Source organism: Alosa sapidissima, chromosome 24 (genome assembly GCF_018492685.1).
Source record: "Alosa sapidissima isolate fAloSap1 chromosome 24, fAloSap1.pri, whole genome shotgun sequence".
Classification (NCBI taxonomy): Eukaryota; Metazoa; Chordata; class Actinopteri; order Clupeiformes; family Clupeidae; genus Alosa; species Alosa sapidissima.
This window is the reverse complement of record NC_055980.1, coordinates 26,341,039-26,360,199: the sequence shown is the minus strand read 5'-3', so window position 1 is coordinate 26,360,199 and position 19,161 is coordinate 26,341,039. Positions and strand designations below refer to the sequence as shown.

The window sequence follows — 19,161 nt, the reverse complement described above, 5'->3', positions numbered from 1 at the left end:
GGACATAGTGTTTTGTTGACAATTAACAATAAATATTGTTTCTGTAACCCTTCCTGTGTAGATTTTACAGAGAGGGAGGAATTTACAGGGTCTTTCAATTTAATTGAATTATAAACAAATAAATTGGACAATATATCGGGTTTCAAGGTGTAAGAAAATATATAATTTATTAAGAAAAGAGAGAGAGAGAAATAGAGAGATGTATATACAGTGGGCAGTGCTTCGACTTGGCCAGCTTCCCTCGCGGTCCGCGTGCGGGATCACGCAGTATCACGCGACTTTAATTTGTATTTTTCCAGTGACGCTGCAACAACCCAAACAACCGGCAGATGTCTCAAGTGAGCAGGGTGTCTCCTAAAAAGAAATGGAGCCTGGAAAACCCTACACAGACTTCACTACAGACTTTAGCAGACTGGTTTAGAAATAATTTAATAGCCAGAAATATGCCTGCCCTGCCCTAAAAAAGAAATATTTGGTTAACTGCGAGTGAAGAAACGCAGGACAAATTAAACATTCTGGTTTTCTCCGAGTGCAACGATGATAGACAGACATCATTTGGACAAAATATAGAGCATATTAACAACCTCCGTTGCTCAGCCAAATGTCTTCCTGTTACGTCCTGTTATCACAGAGTTACAGGCGATAAACGATTTTTGATGGTCACAAGTTTACTTCATTAGCGTTTATTTTTTTTGATTATTAAAGAGTGTTTTTCATTTAAAGGCTTGACTTTGTGCTTATTCAGTAGAGCATTTAGTGCTCTCCCCAATCCCAGACGTTCACATTGCATGTTTGTTTGTAATGGATGCAACCGCGAGATACGCTTGTCATAGGCGCCTTGAAGACATTGCGGTCTGGTGCGCTATGTAGATCGTTTCTCATACCATTTAATTTCTCAGAATTTAGGTCTACTAGGCCTACAATAACATCATCACCAAATACATCTTTTATTTTTAGTTGATCAACCACAAAGAGTAGCATAGGCCTACTGTGCACAGTGCACTGACGACTGTAGCAGCCCAAGGTAACCAGTTGTTGTAGATGAAGGGCAACCACTTGTTTGAGATAGCCTGGACAACATGTTACCTGGGTGTTGCCTACGTTATTAATTGATGGTAGCCTACAATAGTTAATTGTATCGCGTAACATATTAGTTGGCTCAAAGAGTAGGGAATCAGGCTGGAGAGAGTCACACGTGTGTTGCTTTTGCGGGATCGAATCCAGTTTAATGCTAGTTTTCAAAACATATATTTTTTTACATGTCTATTGCGGCTACCAGATCCAACTAACCAACTTGTTCAGAAGCCGCGGTGGGCTAAGCAGGGGGAAATCAAATTGTCTTACATGCACTAAATAATCCAATGTCCACACACTTGCTCCCGTTTCTTCAGTTTATTGCTCTCCATATCAATCCAGACTCCAATAGTCCTTTTAGACTCCAATAGTCTTTCGAATGCAAGGCAGAGCAAAACGTTGAGATATAAGGCCATGCGATGTGCGAAGCGCGGTACACAAAAGAATAGCCTTCCCCCGTGCTCACCCCACGCTGAACTGAAGCGCAGGTGTCCGGTAGGACTAATTAAGACTTCAATTGCGCACCACACACACCCAGCGCCACACCCATGTCCCATAATAACCAATAAACAAAAACACAAATCAATACCCATAATGAAAAGCAAAATATAAAGAAAATATTTATGGCTCCTACAATGTCTTTTGTCCGAGTGGCTGTAATGTAGCCGAGCGCTCATGGCGTATGAAAAGCGACTTCAAACCGCCTAAAACAACTTGTTTGTGAATGTCTGACAACTGCTGCAGCGCATGCATATTAAAATATGTATTTCAAATACAAAATACTATTTTGTAATTGAAACACTTGAAGCGAAAACTATCATTAACTGGAAAATTGAAATAGTCTGGCGAGGTGGGGCCACAGGTTGGCACATTCCCGGGATGGACCTGCTGCGTCATCATCCATTGTTTCGTTTCATCTATGGCTTCGTCTCTTATCTTAATCTGACCATGGAGTTGACTTTGGCGGAAAGCTGAAGGTGATTGCTGATAGGCTGTCTCAACCAGTGGCGCCTGCACAATCCAATCACGTTTGAGAGGGAAACAACAAATTGAGGGTTTCCGAGATTTTTCTTTTTTCCTTTTTTTTAGAAGAAATAACGGGTACTCACAGTTATGGATAGAAATGTAGTGGAGTAAAGAGTACAATATTTGCCTCTCAAATGTACTTAAGTAAAGTCATGAGTACTACCCAAAAATTATACTCGAGTAAAGTACAGATCCCTCAAAATTGTACTCAAGTACTGTACTCAAGCAGTGTTGTATAAAGTACTAGAAAGCAATACTTGAGTAAAAGTACAAGTATCGCAGTAGAAAAAGTCTTTGGTAGAAGTGAAAGTTACCTTTTAGAATATTACTTAAGTAAAAGTCTTAAAGTATCTGATATATACTGTACTTAAGTATCAAAAGTAATTTTCTGATATTTAATGTACTTAAGGATTTGAAGTAAAAGTAAAAAGCAAGCGGTTTTATTTTGAACTTTTATTGTGAACTTTATTTTGGCTTTCTTGTACTGTAGTAAAGCATAAAGCATATTCAGGGTTCCCATATCTTCCTAATCTCACTCATCAAATCAAAATCACATTCTTTTCTAGGACTTTTCAGGCACAATTCTCTTAAGTTCAAGGAACAAACAGCATATTTTTAGAGCTGACATCAAAAAAAGAAACAGAAATGTCACTTTTGTATGAACTTCAGGTAAAAATGAAAAATAAATAACTTATTTCTTAAAAAAAAAAATGCTTGTACACACACAGGCCTTTGAAATGTAGCCTATCCCACGCTTCCACAAAGAGGCATATTGAACTAATGTTTAGGCTACTTGTTTTTTGCATGGGTAGGCTATATTGTTGTTTGGTGATTTGGCCTACTCCTTTACTACACCCTCTTCTGAGCAAACAAGGCATATAGGTTTATCATGTAGGGTAATTGCTCTTTCTTACATTAAATAACTTTCATTTATCCTCTCTACTTGTCCCTGTAGTCATGGCCTCCTCATCACTAATTTCGGGCTCATCTTCAGTGGTCGACTGGTTGATCTGCTGCTCAGTCTCTCCTGGCCTCTTTCTACCATCCATCCTACCTAGCGCTTGTGTCTACTGAGAAAACTTTTTGGAAAAGACGGGCTATATGGACCCAACCAACTCTTTTTGGGAGGGGAGAACTCCCTCACGTAGACTACAACCCATGCAGAGGCATTGCATTGGTGTCATGCACAGAATGCGGAACGTGTCCTACTTTAAGAAAAGATAGACTAACGTGATAAATGTCAAAAAAAATTTCCTCGACCGGCCCAAAAGTGAAGAGGCCCACTGGGAATTCTCCCGATTCCCCACCCCGGGCCTGATTCAGTCTTACTCTTCTTGGACTGAAGACAAGTCCTGCGATGCTAAATAGCCTTTCACAGGCCGCTGAGGCAGGTAGCGGAGTGTTCAGCTTCACAGAAAGCTGCCAATGTACAGAAACATTCCTTGCAAATACGGCCACGGGTGTATGACGTTATCTTCACCACTACCCTGTTCACCGAGTTCACCACTATCGTCGGGGTGGTCGTCTATGATAACGGGAGGTCCTCCAGTAGGTGCTCGTGCTTCCATGGCGGTTTCAGTTGTGCGTCCTCCTCCTTTAGCAACAAACAAGCGCTGAAATAGAGCGCGCAGTGTGCGTAATGCAATCCAGGAGCAGTGATTCGCCAAACCTCCCTTATTGCAGTCGAACACATTTCTTCTCATTTTATGTTTTAGTAACGAGTAACGAAGATGCTTAGTGGAAATATAACGGAGTAAAAGTATACATTTTATCTAGGAAATGTAGTGGAGTAAAAGTGAAAGTTGGCATAAATTTAAATAGCGAAGTAAAGTACAGATACGTCAAATTTCTACTTAAGTACAGTAACGAAGTATTTGTACTCCGTTACATTACAACACTGTACTCAAGTAAATGTACTCCGTTACTGTCCGGCTCTGCTCCTAACTCACTAAAACCTACTTACTGTAGGCTGCGCAAACCACAGGCCTTTTTTTTGGGCAAGCCTGCATTCGAGGCAGGCCTTCTGTTGAAGAATTTTATATAAATCCTGCGCTAACAGTAATCCTCCTACCCCCCGCTACCACAGCTGTGGATAGTGTGGCATGCTCACGCTTTATGTCTCCTTCTTGCAAACTAGGCCTATCGCCCAACCATTTACGTCTTCAAAAAATAACAACTTGCCAGATATGCCTTCATATCTTTGGGCTTCATTCAGCATTTTGTTCTTCCACTGGAAATTACTCTTCTACATTTGCTGCCTGCTGCATCCTTTCTGTTTGTATTGATTAGAAAACGTTTGACATCTTGAGTTAATGCATTAAACATTGTTTGCTGGTAACCAGCCACAAATAGCCTACAGATTCTTGCGTGCGTACATTCTCTATTCTCTCCAAAATATGCCCGTTCTATAGGCTGGCCAAGTGCGTAATTTTGCGGCATAAAGCTGATGTATTTGTTTATTGTACAAAAAAAATAAAAATAACCTGTCAAGCAGTTAATTGACTACATTGCAGTCAATAAGTAGGGCAAATTAATATACGAAACCAAAACGTGGGTTATAGTTGTCTAAGCTTCTACTGTGAGGCCAAACCCATGAACAAATACGCATTGATATCTGCAATAGAGTTTTTTTGGCGAAACAAACTCACAGCCGAACGTTGCAATAAATACATAGACCATCTGGACAAAGTCATCTAGCACTGAAGGGAGAGGCAACTGGCATGTGATCTTCCCACGGGCCAATGGATGTACAAGTTTTCTCCTGTGCCTACAATATTTAATCCAGTGTTTTGTCATGTTGCAAAATGCTATTCGTTTTAACGAATTTTTATGATAGTATGAAGTACTTTTTGTATAGGCTACTATCTCAATTGCTTTATACTCAATACCAATGGCTATTGCATCTGTCTATTGAAAGTGAGAATGTGGCAAGTGATCTACTGTATAGGCTTCATAAAATAAAATAAACAGATTGCTAATGGCCTACAAGCTGATCTTTTTTTATGCCAATCTCAGGCCATGTCCCTGGGTAAAAAAAAATCCAGCGAAAGCTAAATTCTTTGTCCATAAAGGTTAAGCAGAGTTGTGCATGTTTGGAGAAGAGTGGAGAAAATTAGAATGAGAATTCTTTCATCAATTCTGTGGTGGTGTCTTTTACTTAAGGGGCATATTTATTGAAGTAATCAAAAAGTAATCCTAAAGTAATCAGATTATGTTACATGTTTTTGGTAATCCAACTGATTATGTTACTGATTACAAAAATTGCCATGTAATTTTTAGTCAGTAATGGATTACATTTCAAAGTAATCTGACCCAACCCTGACGGTAGGCTAGTATAATAACGATAACATTGAGCGGTTAGCTCCAACGTCCGTTTTCCCAGTTATCTCAAATAACCTATTCCATTATGATTTACCCAACTTAAGAAGCACAAAAAGGAAAGGAAAATAGTTCAGATGCCTACCTGGCGAGAAGACTGGGGAATAATATAATATATCTTAATAATAGCAGTACGAAGCACAGCAGAGCTATTGCCTACTCCCTGTGTTGACTCTTGTTGAACTAACTTCAACAGCTGCGCAGTAACGTACTGTATATACCACAAGTGACGTGAGTATACTGTATCTCTCGTGCCAGGTAGGAAAGAGAGGAAAGGATAGGACAAAAAGGAAACAGTGATCGAAATATAATATATATTAACCTATGGACATATATAATTATAATAAATAGGCAAAGGACTCTGACTTAAATATTTGGGTGGGTTACATCCTCCCCCCACGTAAAATATGACGTCCTCGTCATTTCAATTCAAAAGTGATTGCAATAATCCTAAGATTTGGTTCTGTAGTGAAACAAGAAAGTCATATACTAAACTTATATCATGAGGTTATTTTTGATAGTTTTTGTGTTATTCTTAGTCCCTTTTAACGTTACTGCTTCCAAGTCGGCTGATGTTGTTAACGTTGGTCCATTGGGAGCTTGCAATGGCTAACGTTAGCTTTTGCCCTGGACTGACATCCTTCCATCCATCCGTGAGCGGTGATGCACTTCAGCTGGACCTATGCTACTCTGTGAAAGATCTACCGCGGCCGCCGAGCTGCTGCAGACCTGCGAGCTGCCATCTGCCTTGCCTGGAGTCTGGATTGTGCAGACTAGCTTCTAGCTGCTAACGTTTGAAACTACGTTGAAGAACTGCAATCTCTCGGAGCATCAAACTGTCGCTGTCATAAGTCCACCGAGTTGCTGATCTGCAAGATCGCCCACGAATTCAGACTAGGGATCGACCGATATATCGGCCGGCTGATATATCGGGCCGATATTTACGGTTTTTACGTGTATCGGCATCGGCCGATAAGCGGCTGCGTTCGCCGATAGTTTTTTCCCCCGCATTATTTACATACAGGCGTCCACAGGCAGCTCTGTGTTGCTGGAGACACTGCAATTCACGTGCAGACTGCCCCTACCCCACAAGCAGAGTGCTGAAAGCTCTTCAAGACAACAGTAAACTTTAAACTTTCAAAGCATCTTTAACTGTTTGACTTAGCTGAAATATTGCCATACACTTTGAAGGTGGAAGCAAGTTTGTGGGTCCAAATGGAAAACGAGAATAATAGATAGATAGGTACTTTATTTAATGCTTAATGCCTCTTCTATAAAACTGCTTGCCATTGTATTTAGGGAGCTGCAAATAGCTAAGTTGTAGGCTATCCGTATGCATGCGGTAGCGGTAGCTGTTACGAACACTGGTCAATCATATGATTAAGTAATGCCGACGTTGTTCCGTGATATTTGTGGGAGTTTTATTCAGCGACCACCTGGCTGAGTTTTGGACGCGTGTGGTGTGTGCGTCTCCCTCCCCCTCTCCCTTCAAGCTGGGCGGAGTTGCCATCGCAGTGATATCAGAGCTTTAATAATGAGAGACGTGTTATATGTAGTTGACTATTAATTTGTGTTAACGTTTACCATGTACCAGACATACCGTGTATGCCTTACTTGTTTAGAGCCGTTTGCTAACCTTATCATTATCAATCCAGTTCAATGGTGGTTCGTCAGCTACCAAACAGAAGTTTGTCTGTGCATCTGGTCTGTCTCACTCAGTGGGACACACGCATCACATCACAGCGAATTGAGACTTATAACATTTGTGTAATTATGTGTCATTTGTATGATGTAAATTGAGGGAGCAAAATAAAAGCAGTATCGGCTCAAGAAAATCGGCAGCCTGTATCGGTCATCGGCTAAGGCTGATGGAAAAAAATCGGTATCGGTATCGGCACTAAAAAATCCATATCGGTCGATCCCTACTTCAGACAGTTATGCCAGAGAGGGTTAAAGCGGAGCATCAAGGATCTTTGGTTATGCTTCCAGTGATCTAGACTGCAGTCTAACTGTAACAAGTAGGGCCTACTAACGTCACTTACTGAAGGCCTGTTAACGTCAAATCCTCCGGGTTGGTCTGAAGACACAGCTGTAGCGACGCCATATCATTGCCATTGGACTGAGTTGGACTAAGTTAACACGGACTTTTTTATTTTAATTTCTTATTTATTTATTTATTTTATTACTTGTTAATTTTTGTTTGTTGTCTGTCTTGTATGTCTACCGTTAGGTGTCTCGGGTACGCTGGCGATTACGCCGCTCCATCAGGCATCTTTTGTAAATTTGTTTGTTTGTCTTGATGTCACGGGAACGCTGGCGAATACGCCGCTCCGTCCGGCATCTTTTGTCTTATGCGTAAATGTCTAGTGTGTAAAGCGATCTTGGGTGCTTTGAAAGGCGCTATGTAACAAATAAAATGTATTATTATTTGGTATATTCATTTTAACATCATAAATAAACATAATGTTGTAATTTATAAAAAATGTACAACAGAATAAAACATATTTTCTTTATTTCTCTACTTTTCTCTTCCCAAAAACATAACTGCACTGACTAAGGGCCTAATCACTCTGCAAGTGTGGAGACTAGGGTTGCAAAGGGGCAGAAAATTTCCGGAAACTTACCATGGGAAGTTAAGCTGGGGAATTTTGAAAATATTCCAAATTGGAAACTTTCATGGAATTAAAGGAAATTATGGGAATTTACGGGAATTAACTGGGAATTTTGGTTAATTCATACAAACTGTTTCATATACAAACATTTTGTTTCGTAATAAGCAATATGATTTGTATGTTCGTATTTTCGCTTAGCTTAGCATACAAAGCTAGCTAGCATGCTAGCGGGAATCCCATTCTCTGCCTATGGTTTACTAGCGTGCTAAACTAGCAACACTGAACTGCCCAAGATACACCACACCACACCACTCAACAACAAAATCCGATTAGTTGGAACATTTTTTCACCATAGGTTTCCTTTATGTCTAGCAGCCTATGCCGATTGCTGTGTGCATGTGATTGACATATGTGCAGGGTAGAAATTCGACTGAAATTGCATTAAATCAGGTTGTTTTAACTAATATTAAACTGCAAGATGGGGTTTTGTCCATTACATTTAAGTTCCCTGTTATAGACTAACTTGCCATATTAAACATTCCCAGTTTATTCCCATTAATTCCCGTTTATTCCTGTTAATTCCCATATATTCCCGTTAATTCCCATGGAAAGTTTCCAACTTTGAAAATTCACGGAATTTTGCAACCCTAGTGGAGACTACGTGTCAGCAGTCCTAATGGCCGACTCACACTGCAAGGCCCTCCGTGTCGAGGTTTCCAAGTGCAAGTGTTTGGAATCACTGCTCCACAGAAGGGAGTGGATCTAAACGTCCACATGTGACCAGAAGTATAGGCCATCACTTCTGGACTCTTGGGATTAGAAGAGTATTTTAAGGTATTAATGTTGCTGTCGCTGTGTGAAGTGTGTGTCGCTGCCCTCTTTGCTGTCCTCCTGATCTGAATGCACTGGCTGATCTCCCATAGAGATGAATGGGAATACTAGTCCATCACTGTTCTCTAGAAGTCTTGTCAGACTGAGCTGTTATAAATGTGATGATGTTATTAAAGTCAACTCAACAAGCGGCCATGTCTGTTAGTCACAGTAGGCTACTCACTCTCGTACAGTAGATGTGTAGGCTACACATTAAAGCCCATTTTCTGGTAACACAGTGCTTCTTCATTAGATTAGCGAAGATTAAAATAAAGACGCACACACACAGACACAGATAGACAAAGGAAAAATATCAGAAAACACACTCTTATTTATTTCATATGATCAGGTTACTTACTTTTGATCCCTTGAGGGAAATTTGGTCTCTGCATTTATCATAAAGCTGGGAATATGATCTAATGATCATGGTAAAGTAAAATGTTAGTGATTTGTTGACATTATATAATTAACAATACATATTAAATAACATTACCAACATAATCTCCACATAACATTGTAATATATTAAAATGTAGCCTACACAATAAAAATATTTTCTTTGTTTCTTTCCAGTGTCTTTATGCTGTGTACCCTGATACAGAACTGCATTGACGATCAACATGACATGCAATCAACAATCATAAATAAATCACTTGAAACATAGTTTCAGCTTGAAAGCAAATATATTATTATTATAGAAAATAAAGTACTAGGGTAATGAAAATAAAGTCTTTGCTGAGGTTGTGTCTCTCAGTGGGGGTGTGGCTGGCCGTGAACCCTGAATCTGTAGACGCAGGAGTACTCAGGGTTACCCCAGTTACTGAGAACCCTCAACTGCACCGCACCATACACATCCTTCACAGAGTCCTGAGAGAGAGAGAGAGAGTTAACTATCGAAGAGATGTGGTTGGGGTCCAGTAATAAAGATGGCGGATAGTGTCCAGGCTTCTGATGATGTCTCACCGGCAGCTCAAAGGTCTGGATGGGCTCGCCATCAGAGTCATACGTGAATCTACCAAGGAACTTCCCTTCCTCCTGCTCATCAAAGCCACTCAGGCCCTGGGAGAGGACATGGAAGCAAACAAACACACACACACACACAAACACACAGACACACAAGCAGGCAGGCACACACACACACAAGTGCACACACACACACACAAGTAAGCAGACCCACACACACACAAACACAAACCATTAACTAAACAAATATGCATAGGCCCTCTCTTTAGAAAGTTATACTTTCTCATTGCCATAGTGTAAAGTTTAAGGCTTTTGAGACTCACGTAAACGGCGAACTCTCGCGGGGCGCTGTCGATGTGACCGGTGGGGGAGAGGCTCTTGGGGATGTGCTCCAAGGTGACGTGTGTGATGCGCACGGGGAGGGACAGGGTGATGGTGAGGAACCCCTCACTGCCTTTAAACGCCCAGCACTTCACAGGATGCATCTCAGGCTGACACACACACACACACATGCACAGAGATACAGTGGGTGATGTTTGTGTGTGTGGGGGGGGGGTATGTGCAAGTGTGTGTGTGTGTGTGTGTTCATTAATAGGTGTATTACCTGTATAACAGTGCGTGGACCCTCTGAAGCATACCACAGTGGCATCCCAAACAGGCTGTAACACGGAGACCTGGTGCGGTATGTTTCTGAGCTACGGGACCTGATCACAGTAGCACCTACACGCACACACACGCACGCACACACGCATGTACGCACACGCACGCACGCATGTACACGCACGCGCGCATGTACGCACACACACGCTCGCACGCACACACGCACGCATGTACGCACACACACACACACAAAGACATACAATAGGACAACACCCAAGCACACGGATTATACGCAAGCACACTCTATCTATCTATCTATCTATCTATCTATCTATCTAAACACACACACACACTATATGGGGATCTTTACCTAAAGACTCCAGAGCGTAGTCAGCCATGCCAGTTCCATCTGCTTTATAGAGGCACAATGCTCTCTGAACAATCTCATGGACATCCTGACACACACACACACACACACACAATAAATAACCCACATATTTTAATGTGTTAGCTGATACTACTGAATAATTTTAGACCTTCCCAAGATGGCCACTCACCTTGACCATGATGGCACCAAGTCCCTCCTTCTGCAGGCTCTCTCCCACAGTCCTCCACATGTCACTGCCTTCCTTGTGTGCTACTTCAGTCAAATGCCTGAGCAACCTCTTCTCCAGAGCCTCCAGCGCCCCCTGCAGTTCAGGACGAAGAACAACACTTCCTGTATCCTGACCAAGTCGTCCCGCCCAGAGCTCTCTCTTCAGCCAATCAGTGAGCTCCTTCTTCAGCTAATTAGAACAGGAAGAAGAGGGGTTAAGTCATAATTGCCATGCCTTTGATGTTTCCTTGTACCAAATTATGATTGTGTGTGTGAGTGTGCGATATTGACACCTGAGCATTGGTGTATTCTTGGGCATCCAGCCGTTGTTCCACGTTGCGCTGGACAGTTCTGAGGTACGACACACTGTTTTTGAGTTCAGTGACCTTTTTGGCCACACCAACAGTCACCCAAGCCTGCGGGTCAAGGTCGTTGCTGAGGAGACAAGGTCATGAGGACAGGACATAGACGAGCAGTGTTTCAGATGTTACACAAAGGAAAACACTGAGGCACAGTCAGGAAGGAATTGCTGTGAGTTCAATCATGCAGGTCATAATGTTTGTATTACAGAAGGTGACACATTCATATATTATACCGTATGTTCACCTGTAATACATGGTGACATATTCATATAGTTTCACACACACACACACACACACACAGATAATTTGGCATTGTTTTTGCCAAACTCACTTTTTTGCCACATCCTTAAAAGGAGTCATTTCTGCACTCAGAATCTAAGGAAAAGAAAGACCAAAAGGTGCATTAACACGTTCCACCACTCCTTTTGCATTCCAGACTCAGAGTTTGTTGTGCTGTTCACCAGAGATCCTCACCTCAGACATGTGTCTGTGTCTCTCTCCATCCTTCTGCAGAAGGCCGATCTCTCGCTACATGAGGATGAGAAGGAGGCTCAATGTAGTGCTCTGGTGTGACTTTGGATCATAAAGCTATCCATTATATATCACTAATATCACTATCACGTTAGATCGAGATTTACACACACACACACACACATTAACATCTTCCAGTTCTCGAGTCCAGCTGTCCTTCCATCTGGCCTCTCCTTGGTTAATGCAGTCCAGGACTTCCTTACGGAACACGTTGAAATCCGTCACGATCCTTGGGTCCTGCAGCAGAAACACAATCAGCAGAGTTAACTTCCTCTCCTCACGTCAGCAGCAGCAGACTCTGGCTAACTGTGGCTCAGATCTGGCCTGGATCTGGCCCACATCAGGACCACATCTGGTCCAGTCAGCTGGTATCTGGGGGTTTGGTTCTGCTGGCAGACCCACCGTGTTTATGCCGAGTGTAGACGTGCTGTATCCAGGCAAGGCAGGTTCAGCAACCATCAGGAGAGAGGTGAGAGCAGGGTACCATAACCAGAAACCTACACACACACACACACACACACACAGACACACACACACAGACACACACGCACACACACAGACACACCCACACACACACAGATACACACACACACACACACACACACACACACACAAACACACACACACATTCACCAATTGCAATGATCTCGTTTCATACCCAGGAATTGACGCCATATGTGGTTGGTTCAGTTTTTAGGCATGTACATAATATCTAATGCTGTAGAATGCTACATTCACTTGGCCTTCCCAACGTTCGGAGGTCTGATATTTCTGTATAACAGACCGTTACTATGTATAACAGACCAAGGTCGAGGAAAATGGGTTTTGTGCCTCTGATTTACGTCTTTCATATCATCCGCAAGTAGTCCAGTCACTTCTTGCATATCACTCCGCAAGTAGTCCGGTCACTTCTTGCATATCACTCCGCAAGTAGTCCGGTCACTTCTTGCAATGGAACTTCATTCAAAAGTGAAACCAAGTTGATCAGCTGCGTGCTAATGAATGTTTGATTCAAGTGTAGCGTGTGTTGCAAACTATTTGTTTCTCAGCAAAATTGACAACAAAACAGCAACAAATAAATGTAAAAAGACATATGATGTGGAGTTTATTTTTTTTCCATTTAGCTATATAATAAGCGGGATAATGTAAAGAACGCCGGTCATTATCGGGAAAATAAGTCCCTTCAGGGTGAAGCTCTGCTGCTACTTGGTGGGCCTAAACAACAGTAATCTCGTGGACATCGGCTACTAGATAAATCTCATGGACGTGTGTGTGTGTGTGTGTGTGTGTGTGTGTGTGTGTGTGTGTGTGATGTGTGTGTGTGTCTGTGTGATGTGTGTGTGTGTGTGTGTGTGTGTGTGTGTGTGATGTATGTGTGTGTGTGTGTGTGTGTGTGTGTGTGTGTGTGTGTGTGTGATCGGTTAGATACTCAGGGACTCACCAGTAGCAATAAGGGTCAAAGTCAGAACAGTCAGTGCCGGCTTCCTCAAGAGCTGGCCACAACTAGAACAGAATGGACAGAGGAAGGTGTGGTCTTTTAAATCCACAAGATGTCTCCATACACACACAGCAGGTGAAACAGCACGTCTCCTACACACTGACTTTTACTGGCGGCTCAGACTGAGCTGCTGTTGGGGTGTGTGAAGGGCCGTACCTGCTGAGAAGCAGCACATCCCTGAGGAGGCCAAAGAAGTTGCAGCAGAGCAGGGCAAGACCAGCGAACAGCACTGAGACAACACACACACACACACACACACGTACACACGCACGTGCACCAACACACGCGCGCACACACACACACACACATACACACACATGCGTACACACGCGCGTGCACCAACACGCGCGCGCACACACACACACACACAAAAAAAAGGACAAATTTAGAGGACAGACAGTGAGAATGTGGTCATGATGAGGGCTGTTACTGTATGGTGTGTTGTCATGGTGTGTGTTGGTATGGTCAGCTGATGTATGAATGAGGTGGACTCTACCTCGTGTGAAACTTGTGTCCACAGACTCAGCATCACCACAAAACATCCGAGAAGAACCTAAAATTGAGAGAGTGGATTCATGTTTAGATGTATGGCATACACACACACACACACACACACACACACACACACTCACTGGTGCGCTGGCTCCTGCTCAGAAGCCTGCTCCTCTTCCTCCAGGTGGGGGCCAGGTCGGCCTCACACCCTTCTGAGGACGAGTATCCAGAGGTCACGCACGACTGGTCCAGCAGGGGGCGCCCAGAGCTGCAGCTGCCGCCGGTGCCAGTGGGCACAGATGGACACAGCAGGCCAGAGGAGGAGGAGCGAGACACAGAGGGCGCACTGAAGCGGGAGGCGGGGCTAATGTACTGGCCCTGGCTCTGAGTGGCTGCCTTCAGGGCAGAAGCCACACCTGGGGGAGGAGTTACACACACAGTGAATGAAGCATGTAGTCGAATAGGACTGTGTGTTGGTCTGTATTAAACTGAATGTATGTTTCTGAGTAGCTGACTCTGACTGTTTGTGGTGTGTGTGTGTGTGCGTGTGTGTGTGTGTGTTGTGTGTGCGTGTGTCTGCGTGTGTGTGTGCGTGTGCGTTTGTGTGTGTGTCTGTGTGTGTGCGTGTGTGTTTGTGTGTGTGTGTGTCTGTGCGTGTGCGTGTGTGTGTGTGTGTTGTGTGTGTGTGCGTGCGTGTGTGTGTTTGTGTGTGTGCGTGCGTGTGTGTGTGCGCGCGTGTATGTGTGCGTGTGTGTGTGTGTGTGTGGGTCACCTCTCAAACTCTCCTTACTGGCCAGAGAGCTGAAGGAGAGGCAGGATGCTGCCGTCTGAGACCCGGTGTGGGGGAGGGAGGGAGTGGTCACCTGTGACCCGTTACAGGACAGAGTCTGCCTCTGAGAGACGGTCCTCCTCTTAAACACCCTGTGTGTGTGTTGGAGAGAGGGATGTGGCAAACTGAAATCATATACTGTACACACACACACACAGAGACACACAGACATGCAGAGAGAGGGAGGTACACACACACACACCTGACAGGGCTCTCTCGGTAAGACACATGGTGAGAGCTGCTGCTCTCGTTCATTTCGCCATCGTCACGGTAATAACCGCTCGTCAGTAACCTCATACTTCGCCGGGACATGGCTGCAGAGGGTGGACAAAACACACACACACACACACACACACAAACACACACACACACACAAACTGTGTTAGAATTCGGAGGTTGATGATCCTTTTAGACTACCAACAGCTCCAGCCCCTATTCCATCTAAATACCCTTTGAGGTGTAACCATTTAACCTCTGATTCCACAATCTAAGTTGCTTAGCAGTAGACTATTGCAGGCACAGAAGTGTAACTGGATAAGGATGATGACATTCATTTAACCCATCTACAAAAACGAATAACATTTAGCATACATTAGAATTTACAGAAGTATCACAAATGACAATTTAGGCTATATGGCCACAATTTACAAACGTTAGAAATCATTACGATTTGGTAGGGTGAAACAGACAGTTTCTTTTCTTCTGTTAAAGTAAATCTATTAAATTCCCTAAGCTAGTTATTAATTTATTTGAGTACCTGTTACATGACAGTGAGTTGAGGGGGAGAGAAAGAAAGAAATAGAGTGTGTGTGTGTGTGTGTGATGCAATCCAGAAGGATATAACTCGCTGGTTCCCTGAGTGTGTGTGTGTGTGTGTGTGTGTGTGTGTGTGTGTGTGTGTGATGCAATCCAGAAGGATGTAACTCGCTGGTTCACTGAGTGTGTGTGTGTGTGTGTGATGCAATCCAGAAGGATGTAACTTGCTGGTTCCCTGAGTGTGTGTGTGTGTGTGTGTGTGTGTGTGTGTGATGCAATCCAGAAGGATGTAACTCGCTGGTTCCCTGAGTGTGTGTGTGTGTGTGTGTGTGTGTGTGTGTGATGCAATCCAGAAGGATGTAACTCGCTGGTTCCCTGAGTGTGTGTGTGTGTGTGTGTGTGTGTGATGCAATCCAGAAGGATGTAACTCGCTGGTTCACTGAGTGTGTGTGTGTGTGTGTGTGTGATGCAATCCAGAAGGATGTAACTTGCTGGTTCACTGAGTGTGTGTGTGTGTGTGTGTGTGTGTGTGTGTGTGTGTGTGATGCAATCCAGAAGGATGTAACTCGCTGGTTCACTAAGTGTGTGTGTGTGTGTGTGTGTGTGTGTGTGTATGTGTGTGTGTGTGTGTGTGTGTGTGATGCAATCCAGAAGGATGTAACTCGCTGGTTCACTGCTTCCATGTATTTACTATTCACAGACACAGCCAGCCATGGAGTTAGTGAGCAGTAGGAAACAGAAACCCAATCTACCATACGCCATCATACACACACATAATCTACCATACGCCATCATACACACACATAATCTACCATACGCCATCATACGCCATCATACACACACATAATCTACCATACGCCATCATACACACATAATCTACCATACGCCATCATACACACATAATCTACCATACGCCATCATACACACACATACACACACACACACATAATCTACCATACGGCATCATACACACACACACACATAATCTACCGTATGGCATCATGACACACACACACACACACACACACACAATTTACCGTACGGAATCATGCATGTGCATGCATGCATATGTGTGTGTGTGTGTGTGTGTGTGTGTGTATGTGTGCGTGTATGCATATATGTGTGTGTGTGTGTGGGGGGGGGGGGGGGGGTGCGTGCGTGTATGCATGTGTGTGTGAGCTCAACAGTGGCACAACCCCCCCCCCCCCCGGCGAGCTGGACGTTGGTGCGGAGGCCCAAATCGCTGGCAGGACCCTCTGGCCGTCTCTGTCCCAGGAGAGTGTCCCTACTGTGGGAGAAACTCAGAGCACCTCCCCTCCCCCTCACTAGATCCCCAGGAGCACCTCCCCCCCTGTGCTCACACTCACAGAGATGCTATGTGCACTGACATCTGCAGTGAGACATTTGCTGTGAGACATTTGCTGTGAGACATTTGCAGTGAGACATCTGCAGTGAGATGTATGTTTAGATGTGTACAGTGACATGTGTGTTTAGATGGCTGCAGTGAGAACTTGAGATAAAAGAGATGTGTGCATGAGTGTGTGTGTAAGTAAGTAAGAATTGTGGTAACAGTGCCTGTGTGTGTGTGTGTGTAAGTAAGTAAGTATTGTGTTACCAGTGCCTGTTAAATGTGAGCCATCCGAAGCTCTGGATGAGAATCGGCGCAGACAGGTCAGTCCTCTTCGGCCGTTCAACATTCTTTCACATAAAAGAGCGATCTCCGAGGGGAGACTGCGATGGCCGACGCTGCCAAACATGCCGAGGAATGCTCCGGAATATCCTGGGAATAGCGGGATTTGTCACGAGCCTGGACTTATTTAGCTAGCGGTGTAGGAAGCCAGTGGCTTCTGTGGGTTCTGTGTGTGTGTGTGTCTGTGTGTGTGTGCGTGACTGTGTGTGTGTGTGACTGTATATTTGTGTGTGTGTGTGTGTGTGTGTGACGTGGACTCCACAGATGATCAATGGATGTAAAAGTCCGGCACATGACAGTGATGAACGTGCTCCTCGAGCGCTAAACTGTCCCGCTACACAAAGCTATGATTTCATTTAGACCCAAAGAGTAGAGCTCTAAATGCTGTAAATCTGTGGACAATTACATGACATGAGATATGTAGACTAAACGCATCAGACGTCTGTGATCACATCCTCCAACTATGCTGGGTCACCCGATGGCTGCTATTAGCACTGCCATTATATTAGAGCTACAGATACCATTCAATACATGAATGTGCTGTATAGCGCTCTTTTTGATAACGCCAGAGTGGGATTACCCAGGCCCATCTACATGCGTCATATGCCACACGTACAAAGAGTTACTGTGAAAGTCCCGGCCAAAGACATGTGCATTGTACAGTGAGAGATGGATAGCGTATATTTCTATGGTACAGTAAGAGATGGATAGAGTATTTATATTTCTATGGTACTGTAACCCGTGGCCTACTGGTTAGTGCTTCAGACTTGTAACCGGAGGGTTGCCGGTTTGAACTCCGACCAGTAGGCACGGCTGAAGTGCCCTTGAGCAAGGCACCTAACCCCTCACTGCTCCCCGAGTGCCGCTGTTGTTGCAGGCAGCTCACTGCGCCGGGATTAGTGTGTGCTTCACCTCACTGTGTGTTCACTGTGTGCTGAGTGTGTTTCACTAATTCACGGATTGGGATAAAAATGCAGAGAACAAATTTTCCTCACGGGATCAAAAAAGTATATATGCTTATACTTCTACTTAGATGGATAGCATATTTATATTTCTATGGTACAGTAAGAGATGGATGGATAGCATACTTATATTTCTATGGTACAGTAAGAGATGGATAGCATATTTATATTTCTATGGTGCAGTAAGAGATGGATAGCATATTTATATTTCTATGGTACAGTAAGAGATGGATAGAGTATTTCTGTGGCCTGTGTAGCGGCGCCTCCTGTGCCTGTAAGAGTACCTGCTGGACTGGGTTATGGGTTACGTGCTGGACTGGGTTATGTGCTGGACTGGGTTATGGGTTACGTGCTGGACTGGGTTATGTGCTGGACTGGGTTATGGGGTTATGTGCTGGACTGGGTTATGTGCTGGACTGGGTTATAGGGTTTTGTGCTGGACTGGGTTATGTGCTGGACTGGGTTATGGGGTTATGTGCTGGACTGGGTTATGGGGTTATGTGCTGGACTGGGTTATGGGGTTACATGATGGACTGGGTTATGGGGTTACGTGCTGGACTGGGTTATGGGGTTATGTGCTGGACTGGGTTATGTGCTGGACTGGGTTATGGTGTTACCTGCTGGACTGGGTTATGTGCTGGACTGGGTGACGTGCTGGACTGGGTTATGTGCTGGACTGGGTTATGGGTTATGTGCTGGACTGGGTTATGGGTTATGTGCTGGACTGGGTTATGGGGTTATGTGCTGGACTGGGTTACATGATAGACTAGGTTATAGGGTTATCTGCTGGACTGGGTTATGGGGTTACGTGCTGGACCAGGGGGGGGGACACATGCATCAGATCACTTAGTGTGTGTTTGTGTGTGTGTGTGTGTGTGTGTGTGTGTGTGTGTGTCTGTGTGGTGTGTCTGTGTAAGTGTGTGT

The 19,161-nt window shown here is 44.0% G+C and overlaps 2 protein-coding genes across 3 annotated transcripts in view; one reads left to right on the top strand and one right to left on the bottom strand.

The window, feature by feature from the left end:
• Window positions 1-19,161, top strand: part of LOC121700216 — a 1,725,899-nt gene that overhangs the window by 1,262,398 nt on the left and 444,340 nt on the right.
• LOC121700221 overlaps window positions 9,272-19,161 on the bottom strand; it is a 73,407-nt gene continuing 63,517 nt past the window's right edge. The window contains exons 1-18 of one of the 2 annotated variants that reach the window (XM_042083049.1): window positions 17,201-18,042; window positions 15,032-15,143; window positions 14,773-14,921; window positions 14,141-14,416; window positions 14,005-14,061; window positions 13,665-13,737; window positions 13,452-13,513; window positions 12,413-12,507; window positions 12,134-12,247; window positions 11,954-12,007; window positions 11,811-11,854; window positions 11,411-11,552; window positions 11,080-11,307; window positions 10,893-10,977; window positions 10,527-10,642; window positions 10,246-10,413; window positions 9,923-10,018; window positions 9,272-9,826 (exon numbers count right to left, since the gene is read on the bottom strand). In XM_042083049.1, coding sequence (XP_041938983.1) covers window positions 9,710-9,826; window positions 9,923-10,018; window positions 10,246-10,413; window positions 10,527-10,642; window positions 10,893-10,977; window positions 11,080-11,307; window positions 11,411-11,552; window positions 11,811-11,854; window positions 11,954-12,007; window positions 12,134-12,247; window positions 12,413-12,507; window positions 13,452-13,513; window positions 13,665-13,737; window positions 14,005-14,061; window positions 14,141-14,416; window positions 14,773-14,921; window positions 15,032-15,143; window positions 17,201-17,342 — 2,130 coding nt within the window. In that variant the 5' untranslated portion in view covers window positions 17,343-18,042 and the 3' untranslated portion in view covers window positions 9,272-9,709. Of the gene's footprint in view, window positions 9,827-9,922; window positions 10,019-10,245; window positions 10,414-10,526; window positions 10,643-10,892; window positions 10,978-11,079; window positions 11,308-11,410; window positions 11,553-11,810; window positions 11,855-11,953; window positions 12,008-12,133; window positions 12,248-12,412; window positions 12,508-13,451; window positions 13,514-13,664; window positions 14,062-14,140; window positions 14,417-14,772; window positions 14,922-15,031; window positions 15,144-17,200; window positions 18,043-19,161 lie in introns of those variants that run through there. The other variant, XM_042083048.1, reaches the window with a different exon arrangement.